This window comes from Lissotriton helveticus, chromosome 12 (genome assembly GCF_964261635.1).
Source record: "Lissotriton helveticus chromosome 12, aLisHel1.1, whole genome shotgun sequence".
NCBI classification, from domain to species: Eukaryota; Metazoa; Chordata; class Amphibia; order Caudata; family Salamandridae; genus Lissotriton; species Lissotriton helveticus.
In genome coordinates, this window is record NC_136073.1 from 250313337 (window position 1) to 250338519 (window position 25183).

Below are 25183 nucleotides of genomic sequence, written 5' to 3' on the forward strand. Positions count from 1 at the left end.
CCACAAACACTTTGACATTCTTGCAGAGCAGTGTCCACTGGGTTTTGCCAATGATCAGTATTCCCAGAAATGGTGGGGTCATGCCGTATCCTGTACCCAATTTCAGGGGCCAACAGCACAGTGCATATATAAGAGTCCATTCCCCCTTTCTGTTGCAATGTTAGATAAGCCACTCCTGTCAACTGCCACCTTCCTCCTTATCAGACAGGTCCAGACACAGCTGGGAAGCTTCTTAACTGTCTCCTCGCAAGTCACGGCTATCCTCACTGCCTAATTCCCTTGTGTAGCTGGAGAGAGTCCACAGCTTCTTGGAAGCCTGGCCATCATGGGACCCGTGAAAGGTACCAGCTGAATGTGTAGGTTTGACAGCGTCCTGGCACGAAAAAGGGAGCAACACAGGGTGCGCCCCTACCCAACACCATCTTAACTGTAGGCCCACAGACAAATGTAATTTTACCACAGCATACACAGTTCATTTGCTAGGCCCGTAATCCAACATGGCTGACAGAGACAAAAAATGCAAGAAGCTTGTTTCCAAATAGATTAAGGCTATTCTTCATGCAGTGAATGACGCTACCCAATCCAGTTGTTAAAACTTTGAAATCTGAGTCTGAGGGCTGATCCTGAGAATCGTGTCAAGGACTGGACACTGAGACGTCTCTAACAGCTTAGACTTGGCTTGTCCAAGGAATGGGTGCTGCCCTTTGGTAACCAACTTGTTCTTGTTCAAAATTGTACATGAAAAGGATCAGGTATCTCTTTTTGGAAGTAGGAAAAACCCACAAGCATAACTTCTTCCTTAATGAAGAAGTGGCCGAAAAAAGTTCCAGAAGAGAAGCAAGAAAATCAGGTTTATGAAAGGACCCTAACACCAGGCCCTTAGGAATCAGGACTGGAGAACAGAAACAGATTTGAGCTATTATCAGGCAAAGAACCTTAGCAAGAACACTTAAGTTGCTTTTGTGATACAGTACTAGGATTTCTAAGCAGCCTTATACACCTAACAAATAAGAAAGTGAACTGGTGAACCAGGAAGTAAAGATTTGAATTATGATGGACTGATAAACAGTTCCAAGAATTAGAAATAGGAGCCATCCTAGATTAGTTTCAGGTGAGAGGAATAATTTCCTGGTCTGAAGTATCAGGTTTATTGTAAAAGCTTCTGGCATATATCCAGAGCCTTGATTAGCGCGTTGTGCCCCCCAGAAAGCTCCTGCACTAAGGAGCGCTGACCAGCACAGACCATTCATAGGGCCAATGCAATGCTGAGCACCGTGACCTTAGCCGTCCGCAGAACCCAGCAAATGTTTGCCCAAAATAGCTACAACAATGGAACGGCCTTGGGTGTATAGGACCACCAGGATTCCAAGTTTTAGAGAGTCTAATGGCATTGCATGAGTAAGCCCACATTGTCTCGGCAAAAGCTGTGTAAGGAAGTGCAGCAGTTGTAACCCGCATATAAGTACAACAAATTAATCTTTTCAATTGTCGAGTGACAATTTTTGTAATCTCTAATATTTTCAAAAGAGGAGCTATTTGCTGTTTGCATGGGTGTATTAGTTTCTTCAGTAGGCTTACTTTTATACATTGTAGGATTCAACCTTTTGTTTGTAGTTTCCTCTTAATTTACCTGTCCCCTGTGCTTAGGTTCATATCAAGATATAGCAAACTGTGCATATGGAGTCACCAATGGTTTGATTAATCAGAGTTTGTTTTCCTGTACATTTACACCTCAGCTAGGAGGCAGGCATATAAATGTGAGGTGGGGTATCAGCAGATCTGATGGTCGAAGTTGTTCCACTCCTCTGCAACTATCAGAGGAATTCCTCCATCATATGTAGCCACTGTGAAAAAGGTATGTTGCACATATTGGACTCAGCCCAAATGGAGGCAAGTAGTTCAATTTTAGATATTTCGTTTTGTGACCTTATTGCACCGCTATATTTTAAGTTTGATATTATGTCAGAGATCCCATCACTGATTGGTTCGCCTAGGCATGCTCACACTGCAGTGGTCAGGATTGGTTTCTTGGGGTGTCCATACAGCGTGTTGGTCGTGGATGGTTCCATGTACATTCACACATGGCTGGTTTCACGTTTAATATCAGTACTGTACAGTACATCTGTATAAAGTTATCCTGACCAAATTAGAGTTAAATATGATGAAATTGCTGAATTCTAATCTTAAAGATATAAGTCCAATTAGTTATCTGAAGTAAGCTATAAAGGAGTGAGATGCCTGAGACAAAGCAAGGATGTGTCTGCAACAGGGGTTGTTTAGGAGTACATTGTTCAATGTTATAGTGCATTGTGCAAGCTGTGTCATGTTACAAGTCTCATGTACAAATTGCTCTTGCAGAAATTGAGGCCAAGTATGACAAGAAAATGCGTATGTTGCGTGACGAACTGGAGCTACGGCGAAAGACTGAGATACATGAGATTGAGGAAAGGAAGAACGGCCAGATTAATGCACTGATGAAGAACCATGAGAAGGCGTTCAGCGACATCAAGAACTACTACAACGATATCACTCTGAACAACCTTGCACTTATCAACTCTCTCAAGGTAGAGTAACTTAATGGAAAGGTGGGCAGGCACCCTCTTTGTGTTTTCTCTTGTGTGAATCAAGAAGAGAATGACTGGCAACAATGACAAGCGAAATAATTATTTTCACCAACTTTTAAGCAAAATAATTTAGAAATGTGTCCTAATATTGTCATGAATAATGTAATGAAACCTCTATCATATAACCCAAAACCTCACTGCATGGTTATATAATCTCAATCTCACCCCATCACGGTTGTATGCCCGAAACTCCCTACTGCAAATTACACTGTTTAACATTTGACTACGTTCATGACACCATTTAAACTTACTAACACTCCACGCCTAGTTCTTTATCTCTTTGATAAATTCTCTTCATTCGGGCCATCAATTTAATGGCCAAAAATCTTCGGAAGTTGACAATCATCCTTCTTTTCCTTTTTGTTTGTAAGGTATAATTGAAAGTCCAGACATTTAAGATCATTGATTGCTCAAGATCGCTCAGTGTCAGAGTGTCAACACGTGCAGCTGAGTGAGCCTTTTCATAACTCTGCATCATACCCTTATAATATAATTCAGTACTAGATCTAAAAAGGATGTGACATGAATGGATGTTCATTCCACCGTCCTTAATTCTGGAGAGCTGAAGTAGAGGTAGTGTGTTAAAGTGTCTTTGGGGACCTGCTTAGTTTTTCACTGTCCAAGGCACAGCTCTCTCTGCCGTGGACCCATAGCGAGTGTAAGGAATTCACAGTGGGGAGAGGGTAGTGTGCTTACTGGATTCTTGTGTACCTCTCCTATCATTCTATTCGAATCCTGTTGATCCAGATCAGGCTTTTTCTTAAAGTAGCTAAATAATCTTCCCGCAACCTGTTCTAAAAGGGGACAGCAGAATCTTTTTTAGCATTGATAAGAGCAGGAGTGGCAAACAAACCTTCTCATAACCGCTAAGAAAAACCATTGAGATCAGCTGTTCCACAGAGGGATCGTTGTCAACCGGCTGTTAACAAATCCTCATAACAGGGTTACCTCGCAGTTCTTATTGTAGCTCTAAGGAAGGATTTCACAAACATTGAGAATAGCCAAATTACAGAATCCTTCTAATACTCCCTTAGAACTTTGAAAAGAGAGAATCCTTCTTTTAACGATTCAGAAAACTGTTCAGGACATGGGACCAGAAAATCATTATTTTAGAACTATTCAAAACAAAAACAAAAATAATCTATATAAATATTCAGAATAGGGCTAGAGTATAATTTTTTGTAGGTATCTCTTTATTGATTTTCTCATAACTGGGTGGGTAACATCCACCTGTCCGCAACAATTAAATTTGAGTTATAATGATTACAATACAACAAAGTCTGTCGTTAGAGGCACAGGCCTAATCCCTGGAGAGATAAAATGTATGGACTGACACCAATATAGGCCCCCACACTGAATTTCTAGGTTACTCCATAATACTTTCCATTTATGGGACCCAGCCAGGTTCCCTGTGCGAGCCGCTCCCTCAGTTGATCTCTTCTTCGGCATGCTGCCTCACAGGGGTACCTGCAGGCTGCCCTCCCCAGTCATCATCCTCCAGTCTACCCAAGTCAGGCTCCCATTGTTTTCGGAGACGTTTCAATGGGACCACTCTAAGAGCCCTAATTTTTGGCCGAAGGAGATGATGTTAATGTTGATGGCGTAGATATTGAACCCAGGACAGTTGGTATTTGTCCTTCAGGTCCTGCAACGTCACCATCTCCAGACCCCTCCATACATCCCAATCAAGTACTGTATAACATGGCCTTCAACGGCCTGCAATCTCCTCAACAGACTGGAGGTCCATAATGGGATTTCCAATGTTCTACCCCGAAACCCACCCCCCATCCCAGGGCTCTGGTTGCCTTGTGCCAGTTCAAAACTACCACTGCCGTTGGCAGCAGCAACCGAGACATCCCCTTTCCATGGTATAATCATTGGACATATCCCTCCAGATCCATGGCACGTCTGTCATCCATCACCACGGGTTCCTTGTGTGAGAAGAAGGCCCAATCATTTACCATATGCTGTTGGGCAGCCCAGTAATACAAGCAGGGGTCGGGAAGGACTATGCCACCATCCTCCTGTTTCCTAGTGAGGGACATTCAGGCTATCCTCTGTGTCCCGTCCTCCCACAACAGAATTCGTGTGATGCCAGCCACCTCCCGAAATGGACCTCAAATGGAGTATTTTGTAGGACATAAAGAAATTTTGGGAGATAAATCATTTTGTAGAGTGCTGCTCTACCCATTAATAAGGGCAGCAGTTTTTTTCCACCGTTCCCCCTCCGTTCTATATGACTCTAGGACCTACCTCAGGTTTTCTGCCAGAAACCGGTCCCGATCTTTTATAACAAATATTCCTAAGTACTTAAACCACTGGGTTGCCACAGTCAGAGGGTGATGCCAGGTTCTGTCTCCCAACCTCTGGGTGAGTGGAAATGTGACGGACTGGTGCCAGTTAATCCTCAACCCTGATAAGGAACCAAACACCTCCAGAATTTCCAATACCCTGGGTACCAAAGTGTCTGGATCTACCAAGTACAACAGAATGTTGTCCTTCTAGATGGAGATGATGTCCTCCGAATCCGGGTCCCATCTCCGGCCACGCAACAGTGCATCTATCTGCAAGCAGCATGCCAACGGTGTGACCCCCCGAGTGTGTGGGGAGAGCCTTGCACCCCTGTTGAGTGCACCTACTTAGGGGAAACTACCTAGAAAAGACCCCATTCACTTTAAACCGAGCTACTGGGTCTTTGTACAGCAGGCCCACCCTGGACAGAAACCTTCCATCAATTCCCATTCTCACCAGTACAGGCATAATATATGGCCATTCAAGGTGGTCCAAGACCTTCTTGGGGTCCAGAGAAAGGAAGAACCCTGGCTCAGTGAGTTGGTCACCCGCGCCAGACATCCTGCCAGCAAACGAAGATTATACCCTGTCGTCCTATAAGGCATGAAGCTTGATTGGTCTGGAGCCACCAACGTGGCTACCACCTGCAGGAGGCAGTTGGCGAGGACCTTCTTAAGTCAGGAAAAAATAATCCTTGGCAAAGCCAATACGTCTGACCTGCTATTTATGTATATCTTTTTTTTGCAAACGCTTATAATATATATAAAAAATAGTAAAAGTAACGAAATGTAAAACTGCTGCCTTCTAAAGGTGACTTGCATATGTTTGCAAAAAAAAAGCATTGTAGTAAGAAATAAAATGTATGAAATTATAGCAGAAATAAAAGCAGAGGTTGGTCTACCAGCCCTTGCACTGAAACTGACTGTTTTTTAGGAAGAGGTGCAAAAGTAAAATGCCATTACTCACACTGAAGAGGTACAAATCGTTAAAATGTGGTGACCCATTTGATCCTGCTGTTTGTTGTGGTGGGTTGAAGCATACTGTGAAGGATATTTGACTAAATCAATAGATGAAGAGGGCTTATATTTATTACTATTTACATTGTTGTTTTAGAAAACATGAGGATTTGAGGCAGCTAAAGTTGTATATGCCAGAACTAAAGAATCCTTCTTTATAAATATTTATACCACAGGTCAGATAATCCTCCTTATAGCCATTCAGAACAGCGAGACCTGGGATTCCTTATTTAGAACTATTCACAACAGGACGAAAAATGAATACTTTTCTATAAATATTCAGAATGGGACTAAAGAATCCATCTTTAAAACTATTCAGTACAGAAAATACGAAGTGGGGATGATCTATAGAATCCTACTTTATAATTATGCATGGCAGTGGGAGCACAGAATCCTCCTATGGAACTTCTCAGAACAGGAGGAAAAATGGTCCAATATAAACATTCAAAACAGGGGGACTATGGGATCCTTCTTCATGACTTTTCAGAAGGTAGTACCACCAAATCCTTCTTTATAAATATTCATAGGGCAGGCAGAGATTCAGCCTAATAGCCATTAGAACTGCGGGGCCAGAAAATCCTCCTTTGTAAATAATCATAAGGGGAGGACAAACAAATATTTTCTTATAACTATTCAGAACAGTGGGACTACAAAATTGTTCTTGAAAGCTATTCACAACATCGGATTCCAAAGGATGGGCATTGAGAATTCTTCAACAGAACTATTCAGAACAGTGGTAATAGATAACCCTTATTTGGAGATGCTCAGAACGGGAGGAGATCAAAAGAATCCTTCTTTATAAATATTCAAAAGCGAGAGACCGCAGAATCCTTCTTCATGACTACTCTGAACAGGGGACCAGAGATAGCGTCTTTATGATATTTAGAATGTGGGATGGGGGTTTCAGAGAATCCTCATTTTAAAGTATTCCCAGCGTGAGGGTAGAGATTCCGCCTTGTACTCATTGAGAACAGGAGGACCAAATTATCGTTCTTTAAAGCTCTGCAGACCTCGATAAAAAATTAATTCTTCTTCATACATTTTCAGAATAAGGGTGCAAGATGATAATTCTTTAGAAGTATTCAAAACAGGGGACCAGAGAATCATTGTTTAAAACTATTCAGAACAGGGAAGAAGAGAATCCTTATTTAAAACTATTCAGAACAGTAAATTCAGAACAACAGGGGAACGTGGAGAGCTAGGGAATCATCCTTGCAGATCTTAGGAACAGGGGCACTAGAGAATGCTTCTTGAGATCCTTTTAGAGCAGGGACAGTCGGAGATTTGTTCTTTAGAACTGTTCAGAACAGTGGGGCAGGGATAGAGAATCCTTCTTGCAGTCATTCAGAATAGCGTTACCAGCCAGTACTTCTCTAGAGGCACTCAGATCAAGGGAAAAATCACATTTGAAAATTATTCAGATGGGGCGGGGAAAAAACAAAGCCACCTGTATAACTGTTTCGAAACCTGGGGATTCGAGCATCCTCCTTGCAACTTTGTGGAACAGAAGGATCAGAGATCCCTTCTTCAGGGCAAATCAGAAAATGAGGAAGTATGAATCCTTCTCACAATAGGGCCGAATTGAAGGATATTTTCCCTACACCTTGATGCCACTTACAGTGCCTTTGAAAAGATCATTTACTTTAACAGCAGTATTTAAGCCCATGCAGTTAGAGAACATCTCAAAGCCTAAACCTTCCAGGAAGCACATTCCAATAGATCTTTTTATTGCAACCACTTGGAACAGGCGGACGGGGGAACCAGCTTTCCCCCCCCACTAACCGAGTGATATTTTATAAGGTTAATTCTAACAGATCCCCAAGTCTGTGAGAGACTATTCAGACACTTCACTGCTCCTTTCTGTTGTAACACAGAACTGTAAGCCACTTCACCTCTGTACCACTCTGTAGAGGGGAAAGCTTTAAAGTCAGAGGCTCTCATTAAAGGTATGTACTCATTCTCCTGTTTCTGCTCGTTTTTTTCAGTACTGTACTTAGTGATAGTCTTTAGCTATCCAGTACACTCTTCAGAGGTGCGTATATGACTAGATATTTCTATTGTACATTTTCCCAGCTGACGGGTAAATGCTTGGTGTCTTCAGACCGAGGGTTAAGGCCTGAACAGAGCTCAGTGCTAGGTTGATGTTGGAAGGATGGCTTTAACTCACCTGAGCAGTAACCTTGTTTATACACACAAAAATGGGTGTCTAGAACAAGTCCACTGTATTATGCCTTCAAATATTGCTCACATCGGAAAAGCAAAAACTGAAGTTGTGGTTCAGGGAGAGGAATATGCTTTCAGCATTGAACACAGTTCCTCACAGTCTTTGGTTTTCACATTACAGGAACAGATGGAAGATATGAAGAAAAAAGAAGACCGCATGGAGAAGGAGATGCAAGAAGTGCAGTTGCAGAACAAGCGTCTAGTTGAACCACTCCAGAGGGCACGCGAGGATGTGGGCGAGTTACACAAGCGGATGGCTAACTATGAGCAAGACAAAACATGTCTGGTTGTAAGTTTCCTAATCGTGACCCTGAGGCCCATAATGGTAACAATATTAGTGGAATTCTGCTTCAGGATTCACTAGAGCACTGGGATGCTGTTTGTAACTGCTAGTCTTTAGTCAGTTTGCCGCTGTTTGTGCTGCTTCAAAGGATTGTACTGGTGGTTTCTACATTGACTTTGAGAATAGACTACTTCAATAAAATGTACAGGGGCCTCCCAGCTAAGACCATGTCAGAACTGCAAAGATTCCAAAACTGTACTGCTTCTCTTATCCTTGGATTGAGGCTCACGGACCATAGATATCTCTCCACCGCTAATGACAGTTCATTGACTTTTGATCGTGCAGAGGATTGGGTTCAAGATCCTGTGCCTCATTCTCAAAGCAATTCATGACTGAGCTTCATTGTACCTTCATCAACTGCTCCTGGCTTGCTGCCCAAAGTTTCTGACCAAAACATCTCACTTAGCAAGATACAAATCCTTTAGCCGATCATTCATTCAATGTCCTAGGCTCCTCCCTCGGGAATTTACTTCCTTCATGCCCGTGAATAGAAGGTTGCTTCTTCAATTTCAGGAAATCCTTAAAGTTAAAACTCTTTCAACAGGCTTTTGGTTCACTACACTTGTCGTAATACAACATTTGAGTTCCTCTGACCTTAAAAGCTCATGAAGCAACATGTGGGCACCGCCAGCACTGTATATAAATAGCACTTTCATTATTGGAGCAGCAGTTACCTCTAGACTTGTTTTTTGTAAATTTCTTTGCTCGTGGTCTACTAAAGAGGTTAAAAGCCAATTTTACATGATCCAAAGCAATAGAATGAGGCTTGTCAGGTGCTTGTGAAAGAAAAATATTGCTTCCATTGCCTTAAGCATGTTTTAATTGTCATTGGGAATGATGTTCAAGAAAATGCAGAATGCCTCTCCTATTCACTTATATAGAAAAACCCCCTTTCACCATTACTGAATTCTTCACTTTGCCTTATTAGGCTGGCTGGACTCAAACTGAGCACTAAAGGCAATGTAGCTTTTCTGCTCATGTTGCCAAAACATGGAATTGGGTGCTGAATGTTTCCAGCACCTAGAGTTCATTTATGACACATAAATATTATAGTCATTCAGTCAGGTGAAGAAACTTCATGGAATACTCCCCAAGCAGGAGTGAATTTGCTTCAAAAGAGTGACTTATGACTAGGTCTAGCAATGGGAAGCATTCCATAACATAGAGGTTGAGAAAGAAAAAGTGGGTGAACACGAACTAAAGACCCTCACAATCTTGGAGCCCAGATTTTGCAGAATAAATTGGTTACCTACTTTAGAATTAGGCTTTCTAGAGTGAGTGTAGTAAAAAAGGAGCACACCTAAAATGTACTCTAGCTAATCAGTGTGGCCTTATCTCTCTTGGACCCACTGCCTTATCCCTCTTGGAAACATCATTGCAAGGGCCAGCAGTTCCACCACCGGAAATTGAACCAGAAAAAACTGGGGGGCTGGGATTAAAACCTCCAGCCGAAACCTTAAAGGTCCTCTCCTGGAATGTGGCGGGTATTGTTAATAAACTACATACAAATGATTGGGACTCCCTAGTTGGCAGTAGCGATATCTGTCTTTTCCAAGAAACATGGGCCAGGGAACCCTTGTGTAGAGCAGGGTACGCAGTTTTTGAAATTAAAGCCAGGTGGAGTGGTAAAGGGAGGCCCTCAGGTGGTTTGGCGGTTTGGGTAGCTAGTCACATTGGGTGTAATGCGGAGAATGTACCGACGTTCTCACAAGACATACAGTGTGTTCTACTCAAGTGGCCTAATGTGTTAAATCTGGCAATCATTAATGTTTACTCTCGCCCAGTCAGTGTGTCCACGGAGTCACCCAAACTAGAAGATCTTTCGTCATTCTTGGGCCAACTCCCCACTGATTGTAAGATAGTGATGGGCGGAGATTTCAACTGCCACTTTGAACCACTGGAAGGTTTAAGGGAGGGTGCCCTCACTGCTGAAGATGATTTTTGGGGTGTACCGTCATGTCAATCCCCCCATCCTAAATCCTGGTCCCCTCTTGCAGTGCAAATTATGTCCCTAACATTAAATTTTGCGCTAAGGGCCTGTAATGGACGCACTCCTTCTGATACCCCTTCATCGTGTACCTTCAACAGGAAGGACCATGAATCGAGGCTGGACTATATTTTTGTGGACATTGGTCTGTGGTCTAAGGTACAGGATTTTAGGGTAATCGCAAGAACAGACAGCGACCACAACGCACTTTTATTAGATATGGTGCATCCAGCACCTGTGGTTGGTTCATTACCCGACAATCCCAGTGAAGATCTGGGGAACTTGGTTCTTAGCTCCAACAGACGTAGGGTAAAATGAGGGAAACTGGTTAATTCAGAAGAGAGCATAACTAAAATCTATGAATTAGCACTCCCTAAGCTAAATGAACTAGATGTACTAATTAATCAGCCCAGACCACCAAACTACAATGAGAAAGTAGCCCAAATCCATGTAGACCTAGTGGGAGCTCTTGGTGATGTTTTTTTTCCAGTGGCAGTTCCACGGAAGAAAAAGACTAGAACTTCAACCTGGTATAACTCTACCTGTAGAAAGATCAAGACAGAGTTAATAGCTACAATAAAGCAGGTTCTGATAAGGGTAAGGTCGCTGAGCTTAGGCGGAAATATAGGGAAGCCATGGCAGTGGCAAGGTCGGAATGGGATTGGAACAGATGGCAGGATCTCTCCATGGCGCTAGAAGCGAGGGATTCTAGAAAATTTTGGTCTTTGGTAAACACAGGCACAGGAGAACCAAAAGCTGCAGTGGAGTCAAACATTGCATCTTCCGTTTGGGAAGAACACTTTGGCAAATTGTACCAAGATATTTCTGAATTTGCCAATGATGTGGACCTGGATGTTACGTCCAATCCTGTAGCCGGATTAGAATTTACCCTCGGTGAGGTGGTCAGTGCAATAGAGAGGTTGGCGAAGGGGAAGGCCCCGGGACTGGATAGATTGCCTGGTGACCTCTTTAGACACCATCCAGAGATATGGGGCCCGTACCTCCTCACTTTGTTTAATTCCATCGCGGGAGGTATGGAGATCCCCTGTACTTGGCTGGGGGCGGAGATAGTGCCTATTTTTAAAAAGGGCTCTCCTCTTCTCCCAGCCAACTACAGGCCGATCAGCCTCATAGATGTCCCCCAAAAACTATTTTCCCGCCTTCTCTTGGACCACCTTTTGAATTGGATGGAGGAAAATGAAATTCTGAGTCCCCTCCAGGCTGGCTTCAGGAAAAACACGTCCACCATGGATCAGATCTTCCACCTCGTTCTCCTCTACTGGAAAACTGTGAGGATCGAGGGGGAGAGGCTGTACATGGTGTTCGTGGAGCTGAGGTCAGCCTTTGACCTGGTCCCCCGCAAGAAATTGTGGGAAGTCCTAAAGGAGCTGGGTGTTCCTACCCATCTACTACACGCTATAGTTAGGCTCCATACCAGTAATTTTGCACAGGTTAGGTGTGGGAGGGATGGAGCGTCGTCATCTAGGTTCCAAGTCCTTAGAGGGGTAAGACAGGGTTGCGTTTTGGCGCCAACCCTGTTTTGCCTCTATGTTAACAGTGTCATATCCCATCTTGACAATGTTAAGGACAACGACGCTCCTTTCCTGGCAGGCAGGAGGGTACCGGCTATCATGTTCGCCGATGATACCCTCCTGCTTTCCAAATCACCGATGGGGATCCAGCGGATCCTAGATGGATTTGGTCTTTTCTGTAGACAACATGGTCTTGAGATCAATACAGAGAAGACTAAGTTCATGATATTCAACCCCTCCCCTAAAACTAGACCTAACCAATCCTTGGGCACAAAAGGGTCAAAACCTTCCAGTATTTGGGTGTAACCCTACATGAGAATTTATCTTGGGACCCCCAAATAGTAAGATCCTGGCTAAAGCTTTGTCAATTGTCTGGTGCAATTTTGAAGGTTGCAAACACTTCTACTTCAAACCTATTAGCCCGGCAATAGAAATGTATAAAACTCAAGCCAAAGCGGCCGCTACTTATGGTAGTGAGCTATGGGGGCATAAAGCAGGGAAAGAACTTCTTAGTGTAGAAAATAATTTCCTCAGACGTCTCCTAGCTCTCCCCCGTGGCACACCCTTGCTCCCCTTGAGATTAGATGTGGGTCTCCCCTCTATAGCTGAGGATCTGGAATTAAAGCCTTTAAGATTCTGGCACAGGCTTTGGTCCACAAGCGAGCTTGCTCATTACAGGCAAGACCTCATCCATGTAATGAACTTGAACAAGCGCGATAAAATTCCCTGGTTGGTCTTCATTAAGAAAGAACTGTATCGTCTGAGACTACAGGAGTTATGGGAGGTTCCCGAACAAGGTTGCTAAAGGGTCTCCCGCAAAAGACTGGTGGAAATACACAAGGAAAAAAGTTTATTTACTTAGGTGTCCGCACCCAATAACGGCATCTTAACAGACCGCTTTTTGAATTCCAAAAATTCTTATCAATTTGAAGGCTTCTTGGACACTATTTTCCCCATTTTAGCACAAAAACTGTTCATCCAATGGAGGTTGGGCACCCTGCCTATTAAAACCTTTACCTGCAAATGGACAAAGAGTGACGATAAAATCTGTCCGGGGTGCAGTAATCATGATGAGGAGGAAATTCATGTCCTGTTTTTCTGCCCAGCCTACAATAGACCAAGGAAATACTGGCTTGTGCCATTATGTAGGAACTTGGGCATACGGAGCCATTTGAATTCCTATAAAATACTGAAAACTAGCACCCTGCCTTACATAGTCTTTGCAGTTGCCAAATACATAATGGCCATGTGGCAGATAAGGAATAAACTTTTAAAAGACTGAACATTGATATGAACTGTAATGCACTCCCTCTCATGAATAGTCTTCTAAGGAATTTAATTTTTATGCAATGTTCTTCGCATAAGGGAATGTTCTTTTTAATGTTTTTAATGTTGAATGTTTTTATTGTATCTTTTATGGTCTAATAGACCGAAATAAAGAATTTTTGGATTGGATTGGCTTTGAAAGCATTTTTGCACAACTAGTGTGCTACAGGCCAGGACTTGGTATTTTTTGAGGAACCTTAGGAGTCTAAAGACACTCATGGGGATATTAGTACAAATTTAGTCACTCATACATTGGGCATGATGAGATGTCAAATAGCTCTTGCTGCACTTTCAGGCACTAGTTTATTCATGATGCTTGATCACCCAATCCTAGTGGTTGTAGCATCCAGGAAGTTATCAAAGAGCCCGTGGTTCACATTCATGCTTTAATGAACTCCTGATGTCTTTTTTGAAGTATGAAAGATCTTTGTGCAAATTGAGATTCCCTAGAAGAAATTGAGATATCAAATTGAGCTTGATATACATTGAGGAATCAGAAATATCTTGATTTACATTGCAGCACCCTGAGACATCTTGCTACGCATGCAGGCATTAAAGTGATCACTGTTACAAATGAAGGCAGTCTGGGATATGTGTGTTGCAAATGGATCCTTTAAAGGCATCTTTTTGCAAATCGAGGCATTCAGCGAGAGATGTTAATGAGATGACCAAGGAGCTCATGATGCTTTTGATGCAATTCATGGACAGGTTCAGCTTGAGGCATTTTGAAGAATTTTGTGAGATGTGACCCAATGAGATGTCCCAGTGCCTGTATAAAGACTCTGATAGATCACTGGGATTTTAAAGTATCTGAGGAGTTTCTATCATATTAGGCTATCCTAAAGGCTCTTGTGCATGGCGAGGCACCATTTAGAATCTTGCACATGGTGAGTGGTAATCTAAAGCATTGTCTTTTAAGTTACCAAATGTTCGCTAGTTTTAGAGTGTATGGTAAGTTGATTATGAGCTTTGATTGTTAACCCCTAACGAAATGACTTTTGAATAATGTTTTTTCCAACATTCAGCAACCGTAAAATACCAGTTGACAAAAAGAGAAAATAGTAACTCTTCTTTGGATGCTGTCACAGCTTTTTAGGGGTTTTCTGGAGCGGAGTGTTGTTGCAGGTGGTGTGTCCCAAAGAGTCAAATACTGTTGCATTTAAATGCATCACTGAGTAATTTTGCTGTCTGCCCAGTAGTCTCACTTATTATCTCATTCTTGTGTGATTTGTTTCAGAGTACAAAAGCTCACTTGAAATTAACCAACAAGGAACTAAAGGACCTGCAGTGGGAACATGAAGTGCTGGAGCAACGATTTAGCAAGGTGAGAAAACTGTGAAGCTAGGAAACCTAACAAATGCATACAGCTGAATGTGCTCACACACACACAAATGCACACAACAAATGCACAAAGGACATTGCAAAGGCACATACATAGAACTCATATGGAAGCAAATACATGACAAACCTAAGACGGTTTTCGGGGCATGTAGGCACTTTACAAATTTAGAAGTAAAAAGCACTGGACAAGCATACTCATTTTCAAAGTAATTTCCCAGATGTTGACCCTCACATTGATAGAACTGCAAATGATCCCAACAGTTATGGGACAAACCATTATTCTTCACTGGAAAAAAACATTAAAATCCATAATGACATTCAACAGAATTTCAAAGCCTTTACAGTACGAAAGAGGTTATTTAGCAGTGTCTGTTGTCAATACTGTTGCTTACCACTGGTGCCCTAGGGCATGGAATACTGTTTCGCTCCAACGGAATTGGCAAGTACTCTGTAGTCCTGGCACTCAACAGTAACTTATGGTTTACTCCAGGAGGCGATAGAAGGGTGGGAATTCATACATCAGATACAAAAATAACACACAATAAAGTACAATGTCCATCTAAGGCTGAACCTTATAAAAAGAATCTGTTTCTACTTACAGTACAAAAATCTGGGTAGTTAAACTAGTGCGAAATTGAGCTGACATATGAGCCCAAACTTTATTCTAGCATTTACAAAATTACAGCACAATGGACCAAAATGTTTGCAGAGCAGTGGTGTACACCTAGCTCCTGTATCTCCATTAAGTTCTGTGTACCAACCTTTCATCTTTCTCACTTTGGTAGGGAGCTAGATTTCGGTCTATATTGTATGCAAATCAAAAATATATAATTTGAGATTCAAACCTGTTGTGGGCAGTCCTGGGATTCCATTATCCTAGCTCTGAATTGACTTCACAAGGTGACTGTGGCTTCAGATTTGTCTTCAAGAGCCTGGCCCACAGGAGAGGTCAAAGTGGGCAGAATCTATTGGTAATGATGGGCCCATACTTTTTCATCTTAAGAAAACGTATCCTATATGTTTTGTTTTAAAAGAAACACAACCGTTTCTGGAACGGTTAATGCCAACCTTAAATTGCCTCAGACTGGTAGGGAAGGATTAGGTGTCCTGTACTGTTATGCAAGAGGAGGGACAGAAAGCTGAAGAAGAAATAAGCCTTCTCTCCTGCCTAAAATACATGTAAATTTGTGCACCAATTGGTAAATCCTCAAACATAAAGGCTTCTTGGGAGCCAGTATAGGCTTTAATTGAAAGAATCATTTGATGTTCATTGTGACAAAGATGTATTATTTCTGGAAAGTACTTAAAGGCTGTTACCAGCTGAGTTCTGGCGTATGTCGTTATAATAGACTTATACAAATGCTTTGCACTAGGTGCAGTCTATATGTGCGTAGCTAAACATATATAACTTGAAAGCATTTGTTTTATCTTAAAACACGGATTGTTTTTGCACATTTTGTGGCAGCCTAAATTACAGTGTGAAAAATAATGAGTTACATATTTACACTGTTTTCTGACACAGGGTGGGTCCTCATGTCACTAACCCGTGACTGTGACTCTCTAGTCACAGACATGCAAAGTCATCTACTGTAGTCACATCAACCAGCTGACATTTCTTACCGGCACAGAGTGCACTTCCATCAGATTAGCCAAATTTCGACTTTAAATCTTTTTTTTAAATTTTCAAATAAATTATGGATGTAGTGTACATATGGAAAGCACTAAACAGATCGTATACAGGTACATCATTATATGACAACCAATGCATAAACAACTTCCATCCTTTACACGTAACTGTAACAGAACAAATAAAAAGGTCATATTAACATTGTCTGTAGATGTCGCCCATTTAATGATAGAAATCGTAGAGGGAATGGAGACAGAAGAGCCAAACGGAATAAAGTCATGAGGGTCCAGAGTATATTTGACATTATGCTATACTGTAGGTCTAAGGCTGATATGCAAAAATGTGTAGAACGATGTTGCCCTTTGTACGGCTAAATGACAAGTCAATGGAGTCCTCTTCTCCAATACAAAACTAGGCCTGCAGACATCTCATTAACATATCTAAGAGAGTGTATGACATATCAAAAGCAGATGCAGTGTCAGCCTAAAACCAAGAAAAAGTTGGAAGTCTGGAAATAGGGCTATTATGCTGTCTCACGAATAAGGGAACCCCTATATGTCAGTAAATATATGTGTTTCTGATCATTCAACCAATCGATCAGACGTTCATTTGCAACAGGGAGTGCCACATTCTCTAGCCAGTCTTCCTGAGTTGGGACATTGGGCATAGACCAACAATGGAGTATGCATAGTTTGGTCACTGACAAAATAGAGGCAATCCAGCGCAATTTGTGCAAAGTAAGATTCGGCAATCCTCAGGTGTTAAACTGGATCGCCAGTGGAGTTTGGAGGGAAGCAGTGTAGCCAAGAGTGTTTTTTATAGGTGATCGACCCCATCCCAGAAATTCTCGAGTGCAGGCAGGATCATAGAATGTATAGTATGTCACAGTCTGGGCCATAGCATCACCAGCAATCCCACATGGGAGTCAAATGTGCCCTCTGTAACTTAGCCGGTGACCAGTGCTAGTCCTGTAAAACCTTAAAGTAGCAGAACCTCACCTGCTGATGATGGAGGAAGCATGAGATGATCGGACATGTGCCCTGACAAGCTGATGAGGAACAGGAGGTGGTGCAGTGTGCTCATTCAAAACTCCAATGGGAGTGAAAAGGACAAGCCCAATAGCTTCAGAAGAAAATACTGAAGGAACAAGGGAACATCCAGTGTGTCAATGGACTCCAGGACTCCAAAGATGCGAATGTTATTTCTGCAACTATGATCATCCAAGTCTGTTAATTTCTTCTGTGTGTTCCAGAGTTTTGTGCTTCATATCATGGTTTCTGTCACTCTCATTTTAAGGTCAGTAACTTTATGATCTGTGGTATCCATGCATTGTTCCAGGTGAGTCAGATAACCTTTCAGCAGCTTGAGTTTAGCATTAATTTCTTTAGTGGCGAGTTTGACAAATGTAATGAATGCTTGTATAGCCTTTAGGGCACCCATGTTGGAGTCCAACGTAATGTAATGCAATGTAAGGGAATTTTGTATAGCGCTAAACTGTCACCCAAAGGGTATCCTGGCGCTTAGATTGACCGAACAGCAAGGGCGACAGGGGGGAAGCAGGACAAGATCTAGGCTCTCGGAAAAGAAATGGTTTTCAGCCTCTTCCTAAAACTGGACAGAGTATTAAGTTGCCTAAGCTCTAAAGGGAGAGCATTCCCCAGTCTAGAGGCCGTAAAAGTAAAAGATCTGCCACCCATACGTGCTCTCTTGATTTTAGGGACACTGAACAGGGATGCAGAGGAATAGCGGAGAGCTCGAGTAGGCACATACCAGACACATTTTCTCTGGAGCACTCTGGGTCCAATTCCATGGACTGCCCTATGTACAATACAAAGAGCCTTAAATTGTATCCATGGACAACCTCGGATGCCGGCATGGCAGAGGGTGAAGGTGTCAGCTTGATGGCTTGAGTAGCCCAGGTGAAGGTGAGTTGGCGGGTGGTCTTACCTATAGCCATATTTCAAGGAATACGAGGAGGTTGAAGGACCCAGATCCCACAAGCCAAAAGAGAGGACAGGTGTTGCATGTAATTTCTGATAGATACATCTGCCGTGTGGATTCCTCACCTTGTGAATATCCCCCTTGCGTTAGCAACGTTCGGAATTTTTCTTCGTAGCACGCCGGCGTGGACGACGTCATAGGAGCACGGCATCGCGCGCGACTCCGTCTGACATCACCGACTCCTTATTAGGCCCACGTCGGCGTGATGACGTCAGTTCCCTTTTTTCCGCGTCTTCGACGCTAACGGTTTTCGGGATCTTCTGCGATACTTAGTATCTGGCTTTTATTTAAAAGTTACTGTTTCTCCTTTACGACTTATTTCTTCATCGAGGATGTCGTCGAGGAAGACAGGATTTAAACAATGTGGGTCTTGTGCCCGCATGATGTCAATCACCGACCCACATAGCGATTGTTTGTGGTGTCTGGGTTCAGACCACGACGTTAAGAACTGTCGATCTTGTTTTAAGATGAACCCAAAGGCGCTTCGAGAGCGTGAAGCAAAACTACTTCTCGCGAAGGTAAAGGGAAGAGATGCTGGGAGATCTTCGAGGTCGACGTCGAGACGCTCGAAGTCGAAGCAACGGTCTCGATCGAAGTCGAGATCAGCGTCAAGGTCCAGAGCGGGATCAAGGTCCAGAGCGGAGTCGAGATCCAGAGCGAGGTCGAGATCCAGAGATAGATCAAGATCTGGATCCAAGTCGGCTTCGGGTCACGCTTCGAGCTCCTCGAAGAGAAAGCACAAGAGGAGGAAGCACAGCTCAAAGCATCATTCGGAGAAGGAATCTTCAGATTCGAAGAAGAAATCTCGCAAACACCATAAGGACTTCGTTTCTCCTTCTCCTGCTCAGTCCATCGGAGGTTCCCCGACTCCGGAACCGGATCCGGTATCTTTGCATTCTTCGGGACATGAGGAGGAAGAAGAGGTAGTTCCTCAAACTCCGGCTCCGATGGAGACTCCTGTGGACCAAGAAGGTCAGAATGAACCTGTGTCGGAACGACCTCCTTTGGAGCATCCGGTAGGTTCGTACCCTCCCTTCCCTGGTCCTGGTCAGGACCCCTCGCATTTTCTCAATGCGATGTTTGGAGTATATTCCAGGGCGATGTACCCCGCTGGAGCACCTGTTGGTCCCATGGGTCCATTATCATACAATTTGGGCATTCCTCAGTCGTACGCCCCAGCTCCATTTATGCCTTTTATGCCGGCGCCTCTTACACCTTGGCTCGGTACGGCACCACCGAGGTCTTCGACTCCGCATGCGGCTTCGCCGACTCCGGATCGACCTCGTAGTTTGGATCGAGGTTCCACACCTGTCCGTGAGTCTCTTCCTTCGGCTGCCCCGACTCCTCGCTCGACGTCGAATCCGGCTCCGTCGGAGTCGTTACCGAATCCGTCGACTTCGATTCGAATAGAGTGGTCGAGACGAAGGGCTCAGCGTCTTCTGGAAGAAAAGGGAGATGAAGATTCAGATGTGGAAGAGGGTGAGCTTCTTGATCATGATGATGACTTTGATGACCTGCGTGATGCTAGTGGTCTGGAGCTCTCTCCTGAATGGGGTTTACCTTCAGCTTCTGATGCTCCTTCTAGGGACGTGGCACCCTCTCACGTTATTATTAGGAAGGCTGCAGATCTTCTCAACTTGAAACTGCCCACGGTTGAGTACAAGCCCAACATCCTTACAGAAGTTTTGCATTCTCCCTCTTCTATTGTTGAACCTACATTGCCGTTCACTGATGCCTTATCAGATCCGATAAAAGAGATCTGGAAAAGACCGTTGTCTGCTCCTGCGGTTTCAAGATCTATTGCAAGACGCTACAGGGTGGCTCCTGGTGACCCTGAGTTTCTCTCTTCGCACCCCTCTCCTGAAAGTCTTGTAGTGCAGGCGGCATGTTCTAACAGGGCTGCAGGCTCTTTCCCTCAAGTACCAGCAGACAAAGACTCAAAAAAGTTGGATCAGTCTGCTAAGAAGACTTTCTCTTCAGGGAGCATGGCTCTTAAATCCGCTAATGCTACTTGCCTTTTAGGAAGGTATGTCCATGCATTGATGGATTCTGTGAAACAGTTATCACCTAAGCTTCCTGAGGAAGATAGAAAGAACTTTAATGAGGTGGTCTCAGACACTCAGTCTGCTGCGCGCATGGTTATTCAGAGTGACATGGACACAGTTGATTCTGTTGCCAGGATTATGGGCTCTTCTATTGCGACCAGGAGGGCCGCGTGGTTAAAATCCTCTGATTTCTCTGCGGATGTGCAATCTACGTTGCTGGACTTACCTTTTGAAGGGACTGGCCATTTTGGTAAAAAGGCGGATGTCGCCTTGGAAAGGTTTAAAGATAGCCGTGCTACTGCAAGATCTTTGGGTCTACAGATGAGAGGATCGACAACTAGAAAGTTTAGAGGCTTTGGTAGATCCTCTTTTCGTCCCTTCAGACAAGGCCAACAACAACAACAGCAACAGCAGAACCCTCTGTATAAGTCCTATAGAGGTAGACAGAAGGGTCGTGGACGTGGGCGTCAAGTCTCCTCTTCCTCCACTTCCTCCAATAATTCCCAACCCCCACCCGCATCAGCAAAGCAGCCCTAGATCCACCATTCTGGATCATGTGGGGCCAGTAGGGGGTCGGCTTACTCATTTTATACGAGATTGGGAATCGGTTACATCAGATCTTTGGGTTCTCAATCTCGTGGAAAATGGGTATGCACTTCCTTTTCAGGAGTTCCCTCCCAATTACCCTCCTTGCCAAGGTTATTGTTCAGAGGACCACCTGCTACTCCTGCAGGAAGAAGTCCTGGCTCTGTTCCGAAAGGGTGCAATAGAGGTGGTTCCAGAGCAGGAGAGGGGTCAAGGGTGCTACTCCCGGTATTTCTTGATACCCAAGAAGGATGGCAGGCTTCGGCCAATCCTGGATCTCAGGATTTTGAACCTCTATCTCAAACAGGAGAAGTTCAAAATGCTCACCCTTGCTCAGGTTCTTCAAGCGCTGATGGAAGAAGACTGGATGGTGTCGATCGACTTGCAGGATGCGTATTTTCACATCCCCATTCTGAAGTCGCACAGAAAGTATCTCCGTTTTACAGTGGGATCGCAACACTACCAGTTTGCGGTCCTTCCGTTTGGTCTTACTACTGCGCCTCGAGTTTTCACCAAGGTGATGGCAGTGGTGGCTGCGCATCTCAGGAGATCGGGGATACCTGTGTTCCCCTATCTGGACGACTGGCTGATCAAAGCGGAGTCGCCGGAGAAGGTGCTCCATCATCTGCTGGAGACAACTCAGTTGTTGCACAGGTTGGGTTTTTCGATAAACGTACCCAAGTCTCACCTGGTGCCCTCCTAGCGCAACCTGTTCATAGGTGCGGTACTGGACACTACTGTATGTTGTGCATTCCCTCCACCTCAAAGGATTCACGACATACAGGAGATGATTCCTTTATTCTACAATGGAGCGGTTGTTCCAGTCCTGAAGGTCCTTCGTCTGCTCGGTCTGATGGCTTCTTGCATTCTGTTGGTCAGTCATGCACGCTGGCACATGAGGGCACTCCAGTGGTGCCTCCGCAGGCAGTGGTATCAGCACAACGGAGATCTCAGGGAGTCAGTGAGGATCTCCAGAGAAGCTGCAGCGGATCTGTCTTGGTGGGGCGTGGAAGGCAATCTGTCTCAAGGAAAACCTTTTCAACTGCCTCCATCAGTGGCCACAGTGATAACGGATGCATCCACTCTTGGGTGGGGTGCTCATCTGGGGGATCTGGAGGTCAAGGGTCTTTGGTCTCCAGAGGAAAGGTTGCTTCACATCAACCTTCTAGAATTGCGGGCGATACGTTTGGCGCTCAAGGCCTTCCTCCCTTCCCTTCGCGGTCGGTCAGTTCAAGTCCTGACGGACAACACGACCGCGATGTGGTACATCAACAAGCAGGGAGGAGTGGGGTCGCAGTGTCTCTGCAGAGAGGCTCTGCGCCTCTGGTCCTGGGTTCAGGACCATCAGATTTGTCTGATGGCAAATCATCTGGCCGGAGTTCTGAACGTTCGTGCAGACAGTCTCAGTCGGCAGTTCTCTGCCGACCACGAGTGGAGGCTTCACCCGGAGGTGGTTCACGACATCTTTCAGATGTGGGGGACTCCTCGGGTGGACCTGTTCGCCACTCACGAGAATGCTCACTGCCTGTCATTCTGCAGTATCCAGTTTCCGATGCAAGGAGCCTTGGGGGACGCGTTTCAGTTGAGTTGGAAAGATCAACTCCTTTATGCGTTTCCTCCCATACCCTTGATTCCTCGGGTTCTGAGGAAGATTCGCCAGGACCGGGCCCAAGTTATATTGGTCGCCCCGGATTGGCCAAGAAGGGTGTGGTACACGGACCTTCTCCACCTCTCCTCTCACCCGCCGCTCCGTCTCCCTCACAGGGCAGACCTCCTCTCTCAGATGGAGGGGCAGGTTCTACACCCCACCTCCAGACATTGCACCTTCATGCCTGGAGATTGAACGGGGCAACTTGAGTTCTTTTTCTCTCCCTCACGATGTGGTGGATGTCATTCTTTCTGCCAGGCGTGACTCCACTAAGTCCATTTATTCGTATAGGTGGTCTAAATTTGTCTCTTGGTGTAGGGAGAGAGATGTTGACCCTTTGAAGGCTCATTTGTCTGACATTTTGCAGTTTGCTCTTTCTTTGGCGCAGCAAGGATTTGCTGTTGCCACGGTCAAGGGGTATCTTTCGGCTTTGTCGGCTTTTCTTTGTTTGCCGGATCAGCTCTCTCTTTTTAAGTCTCCAGTGGTTTTAAGATTTTTGAAGGGACTCACTAATAGATTCCCTCCTACTCCTTTTGTTATTCCTCATTGGGATTTGAATCTTGTGTTAACCTATTTGATGGGTGCCCCCTTCGAACCCTTACACAAGTGTCCCATGAGGCTTTTGTCTTTCAAGACGGTCTTCTTAGTAGCAATCACCTCGGCAAGGAGGGTGAGTGAGCTTCAGGCTCTTAGTTCCAAACCCCCATTCCTGACCATTCATGCTGAAAGACTGGTACTCAGGACCAGGGCTGCTTTTCTGCCTAAGGTGGTAACTCCCTTCCATCTAGGACAATCCATTACCCTCCCTACCTTCTATCCTCCCCCTCACCCGTCTAAGGAGGAAGAGAGGCTACACCGTCTGGACCCTAAGAGGGCGGTGTCTTTTTATCTGGACAGAACTAAAGACTTCCGGATGGATGACCAGCTGTTTATTGGTTTTGCTGGCTGCAAGAAGGGCAGAGCGGTGCACAAGCGCACACTTTCCAGGTGGATAATCCTGTGCATCAAGATTTGCTACTCACTGGCGGGTAAGGACCCTCCTGAGGGTATTAGAGCTCATTCAACTAGAGCAAAGTCTGCAACATCTGCTTTGTCTAGGGGTGTACCTGTTGAGAACATTTGCAGGGCCGCGACTTGGGCCTCCCTCCACACTTTTGCGAAGCATTACTGCTTGGATTCCGAGGTGAGGAGGGACGGCCACTTCGCGCGCTCTGTTCTCCAAGATTTCCTGGTATAGCAGAGTGGTCACCCTCCTCCGGGAGTGGGGACTGCTGTGGGACTCTATTCACAAGGTGAGGAATCCACACGGCAGATGTATCTATCAGAAGAACAAGTTACTTACCTTCGGTAACGCTTTTTCTGGTAGATACAATATCTGCCTGTGGATTCCTCACATGCCCACCCGCCTTCCCGTTGTCCACTCTGCTATACCTGGTTTTATTGTTTGCATATATTTTGGGTTTTGATACCTTTGCTATGCACTGTGTGCTATTTTGGTTTGTATGTACTGTGTACATTGTATATATGCATATTTGCTGTCGTTGGTCTGTCCGTGTGCCTCGAAGGCACGTAAAAAAGGGCGGAACTGACGTCATCATGCCGACGTGGGCCTAATAAGGAGTCAGTGACGTCAGACGGAGTCGCGCGCGATGCCGTGCTCCTATGACGTCGTCCACGCCGGCGTGCTACGAAGAAAAATTCCGAACGTTGCTGACGCAAGGGGGATATTCACAAGGTGACGAATCCACAGGCAGATATTGTATCTACCAGAAAAAGCGTTACCGAAGGTAAGTAACTTGTTCGGTAGGAATAATTATGTCCAATAACTGCAAGGCTCCCACCGCAAAGTGGCAATCCGTTCTCGCTTTAAACTCATTCAACTTAAACTGCTCCACCGAGCCTACTATATTAGCTCAGTACTGGTCAAAATGGGGGTACTGGACTCCCCGGTCTGTCCACGAGGATGAGGTCACACCAGCAACTACATACACCAATGGTGGGAATGCCCGATATTACAGAGGTACTGGGAGAAGGTTATGTCGGTTATGGCCGGATAAGTAAGGTCTCCATTGATGTCTCCCCTCGGCTTTGTCTTTTAAATATTTGGGAGGCCACTGACCTGTCGATATCGGAGCAGCAGTGGGTCTCTCTGGGCTGTATGGATGTGAAACACAACATAGCCAGAACATGGAAGGGAGGAGCTCCATTACGATACTCTGACGGGGAGTCAGATATGGATTGGTACATGCAAGCAGAGAGGGTAATATATACGAAAGTAGGGACTGCCAGCATAAATGGACACGAATCTGGGGCCCGTGGAATGCGAGTAGGGGTTTACTCCGTACCCTCTTCAGTGATCCCCCCCTTATCATTGATTGACAATGAAGCCATTATAGTGTGAAATACAATGGAAACTACGGAATATGTGATTGTACTGAGAACCCTATGCTATGCTTTGTTTTTAGTGTACTACCCTTTAATGACTACCTGGTTATACTGATTACGGCACCGCACTGCGCTTATTTTTGTTTTATATTTTTATATCGAATTTTCAATAGAAAAGATTAAAAAAAAAAGAACTGCAAGGCTCAGC

At 44.5% G+C, this 25183-nt stretch overlaps 1 protein-coding gene across 1 annotated transcript in view; it reads left to right on the forward strand.

Annotated features, from left to right (window-relative positions):
- DRC4 (dynein regulatory complex subunit 4) overlaps positions 1 to 25183 on the forward strand; it is a 149777-nt gene that overhangs the window by 61503 nt on the left and 63091 nt on the right. The window contains exons 6-8 of the mRNA XM_078668301.1: positions 2359 to 2564; positions 8277 to 8444; positions 14581 to 14667. Coding sequence (XP_078524427.1) covers positions 2359 to 2564; positions 8277 to 8444; positions 14581 to 14667 — 461 coding nt within the window. The remainder of the gene's footprint in view (positions 1 to 2358; positions 2565 to 8276; positions 8445 to 14580; positions 14668 to 25183) is intronic.